Source organism: Archocentrus centrarchus, chromosome 14 (genome assembly GCF_007364275.1).
Source record: "Archocentrus centrarchus isolate MPI-CPG fArcCen1 chromosome 14, fArcCen1, whole genome shotgun sequence".
NCBI lineage: Eukaryota > Metazoa > Chordata > Actinopteri > Cichliformes > Cichlidae > Archocentrus > Archocentrus centrarchus.
In genome coordinates, this window is record NC_044359.1 from 25620208 (window position 1) to 25623461 (window position 3254).

At 37.6% G+C, this 3254-nt stretch overlaps 1 protein-coding gene across 1 annotated transcript; it reads left to right on the plus strand.

The window, feature by feature from the left end:
- Positions 1 to 1786: 1786 nt before the first annotated feature.
- Positions 1787 to 2767, plus strand: LOC115791462 (olfactory receptor 2A12-like). Its single transcript, XM_030745549.1, has one exon. The coding sequence runs from the start codon at positions 1787 to 1789 to the stop codon at positions 2765 to 2767; it is 981 nt and encodes a 326-aa protein (XP_030601409.1).
- The last annotated feature ends 487 nt before the right edge of the window (positions 2768 to 3254 follow it).

Sequence of the window (3254 nt, forward strand, 5' to 3'; positions counted from 1 at the left end):
TTCACCTGTGATACGTTTTAGCTGGTCCCAGCCCCTTGGCATGAGCTTTGTCCAATCAGCATTGAAAGAGCCCTGTAAAAGAAAACACCTACCTACCCACACTAATATTTCCTTTTGGATGATGTGGCTTTATTTCTCTGCCTGGTATCAGGAGCACAGTGACATCTATTCATCAACTTTCACCTACATACGTTCATGTTTTTGCCGCCACCGTCAACTATGCACGTAAAAAACATTTTTTCCGAAGCCCTGAAGGTTGGTAATAAGATTAACATATCTCTCCAACAGCCGTAAAAGTCAGTCTGGCAACTGTTAGCCTCCCATCTGTCTGCCCTCTGCTTCTCTATCTAACTCATTTATTTATTTAATTATTTGACTATTTGCTTCAGCTACTATTTAGTTATCTTAATTCAATGACTATTTAATTCAACTACTAATTAATAATTTTATTCAACTACTAATTAATTATTTAATCAGTCACTATTTAATTATTTAATCAATCACTTCTTGCAGTTTTACCCTTAATAAACAAAATGATAATGCTTAAGTAAAAAAATTAAAAATAAGACCGAACACAGACAGATTTGCTGATCTGGCTGGGCTGGCCAACAGGTTGAGATCAGCATTTCTGTGAGGCCGATGAGTGGTAGACCAGATGGAGTGGATGGGGGATTAGATCTGTCAAGCTTGAAATTCCAGTGAGACACACGCTGCATATATGTCCGGTGAGGCAGGAGAGTGACTTCTGGGTGGCGATGTAGCATCATCTGCGGAGGTTTGTACAGGTGCCAGCGGAGTCGAAGCAGCTCAGCAGCCATATACTGAAGGAGACCTGACAAGGGTTGAATGAGAAGTGGTAGAAGAGTCCAGATAAAGATCTGACTCGCCCATATTGTGCGGTAGGTGAGGTCATGGAACAGATTAGTGTTTGGCAGCAAAGCCGGTGCTAACCCAACTGGACACAGACACAGCAAGACAGTAACTGGATTAATGAGTAGCGGAGGAGAATGGCAGCTCGCTTGTACAGAAGTTCATTTGGCCAAAGAACATAAAATATCAAAACACCAAAAAGTTTACAGCGGCAGCAAGATGCGTCTGTGTCCACTCAAACCGGATGTTCAAACTGGAATATACAGGGCCTTGGTAAAATGAGCATGAGGACAATACCAAACCTCATTCTGCCAGTACTGCAACAATATTGCTACACAGAATCCAGGCATTAAACTGTTGCTGCAGTTTAGACCTCTCACTTTGTAAAACATTTGGCACATTATGGATAGATGGATGGATGGATGGATGGACATTATATAATATATTATAAAGGAATACCTGAGCTGTTGAACAGCTAAAATGCTATATCAAGTAAGCAAAGGAAAAAAAAAGCTTTAAAAATTGTCTCATACTTAGTGTTGTTAAAAGATGTAATACAAGACAGTATAGCAGCTTTTTTAACAGGTGTTGCTTGCATGAAATTCAAAACAAACATATATAATATATCCATCCATCTATTTTATTAGCCTTTTCAGTTTTTACATTTAATATGCTGTGTTTATACTGTTAACAATTACAGCTTTAAAGGTTCAAGCCACTGAATTCCGTTTATGCACATTTTACACTCAAGGGATCACACATGAATATAAACACTGCAGCACATCCGCAGACAGTTAAAGCTTGCCTGAGCTTCATCATCTGGAGTACTCCATGTCTGCATAACAAAATCCTGATGTGCAGTACTGCTGTCTGTATTATCAGTGATTGAGCAAGAGAAATTTGACAAAAATCTACAATGGACTTCTTCAACTCTGCACTTGGGAAAAATATCACTTTTTTGCGCCCTGCCTATTTCATTATAAGTGGATTTACTGGGATTCCTAATATTAAATACTATTATGTCTTTCTGTTTTTTGTGTATATTATTTCAGTCCTGGCAAACACAGCTGTAATGGGGGTCATATACTTGGATCATAATCTAAGAACACCAAAATATGTTGCAGTTTTTAATCTTGCATTGGTGGATCTATTAGGAAACTCTGCCATTGTGCCAAAGGTTCTTGATATCTTTTTGTTTAATCACCCCCAGATTTCTTATAATGATTGCTTGACATTCCAGTTTTTCTGTTATCTTTGCCTTTTCATACAGGCTCTAAATCTGGTTGCTCTGTCATATGACAGAGTTATAGCTATTGTTTACCCACTGCATTATCCAGTGAAGGTGACTCACAGGGTCATGTTCTCAATGATTGGCTCTTTCTGGGTATTTGTCATTACTGTTAAGCTCATTACAATTGGCCTCCTAACAAGACTTTCCTTCTGTCAGTCAGTTGTTATTAAAAGTTATATCTGTGACCATGGCCCGATATTCCGTCTTGCATGCAATGATTATACACCCAGCTATGTAATGTCTATGATGGTGCCAGCTCTTGTTCTTTGGCTTCCTCTTACAATTGTTTTGATGAGTTACCTGTGTATCAGCCATGCTTTAGCTAAAGTAGCTACAGTTCAAGAAAGAATGAAGGGATTTAAAACCTGCACAGCTCATCTTTCATTAGTGGTAATCTATTTCATCCCAGTATTAATCACATTTACTCTAGGTGCAAACATAGACCCAAATGCCAGGATCATAAACCTGTCTCTAGGCATGATCTTTCCTCCAATGCTGAACCCAATCATATATGTTCTACAGACACGAGAAATCAAAGAATCTCTGAAAAAGTTGTTAAGAATCATAACCTGCTTTAAAATTAGAAAAGTAAAATTTAAACAGTAAGTGTAAATGGCGCATTCATATTGTGAGCTTTGTTTATTTAAGGAGTGTATTTAAGATCATAAAGACTGTAATGTTGCTGTATTTCCAAGCAGAACATGACAGGTCTGTGGTTGCTTTTTAAAATACATCATTTAGCAAAATGTAATTTGTGATGTAATAAAGCAACACGTTTCTACACATAATCGCCTGAATGAGTAAATGTCTTGTGCATGTGGAAATTGATTTTGTAACCTTTTTTGTTTTTTCTTTTAGCTTTTGCTTTAAAATGATAATTATTGTGTTCAGATGGCATATTTTTCTTCATCATACATTTATGATGCCCACTGGGGTTTAAATATATGGGGTCTCTACACATTTGGTTTGAGAACTGAAGAAGCCTTTCAGATGAGACGTGAAACGTCTTCAAGAAACAAAAAGAAGTCCAGTCACCTTTTTTCAAGCTCCAGAGACTACTATGACCTGGATGACTGAGAATCTACACAGACAT

Coding starts and splice junctions, on each gene's coding strand:
- LOC115791462 (XM_030745549.1), top strand. CDS start 1,787: ATGGACTTCTTCAACTCTGCACTTGGGAAAAATATCACTTTTTTGCGC.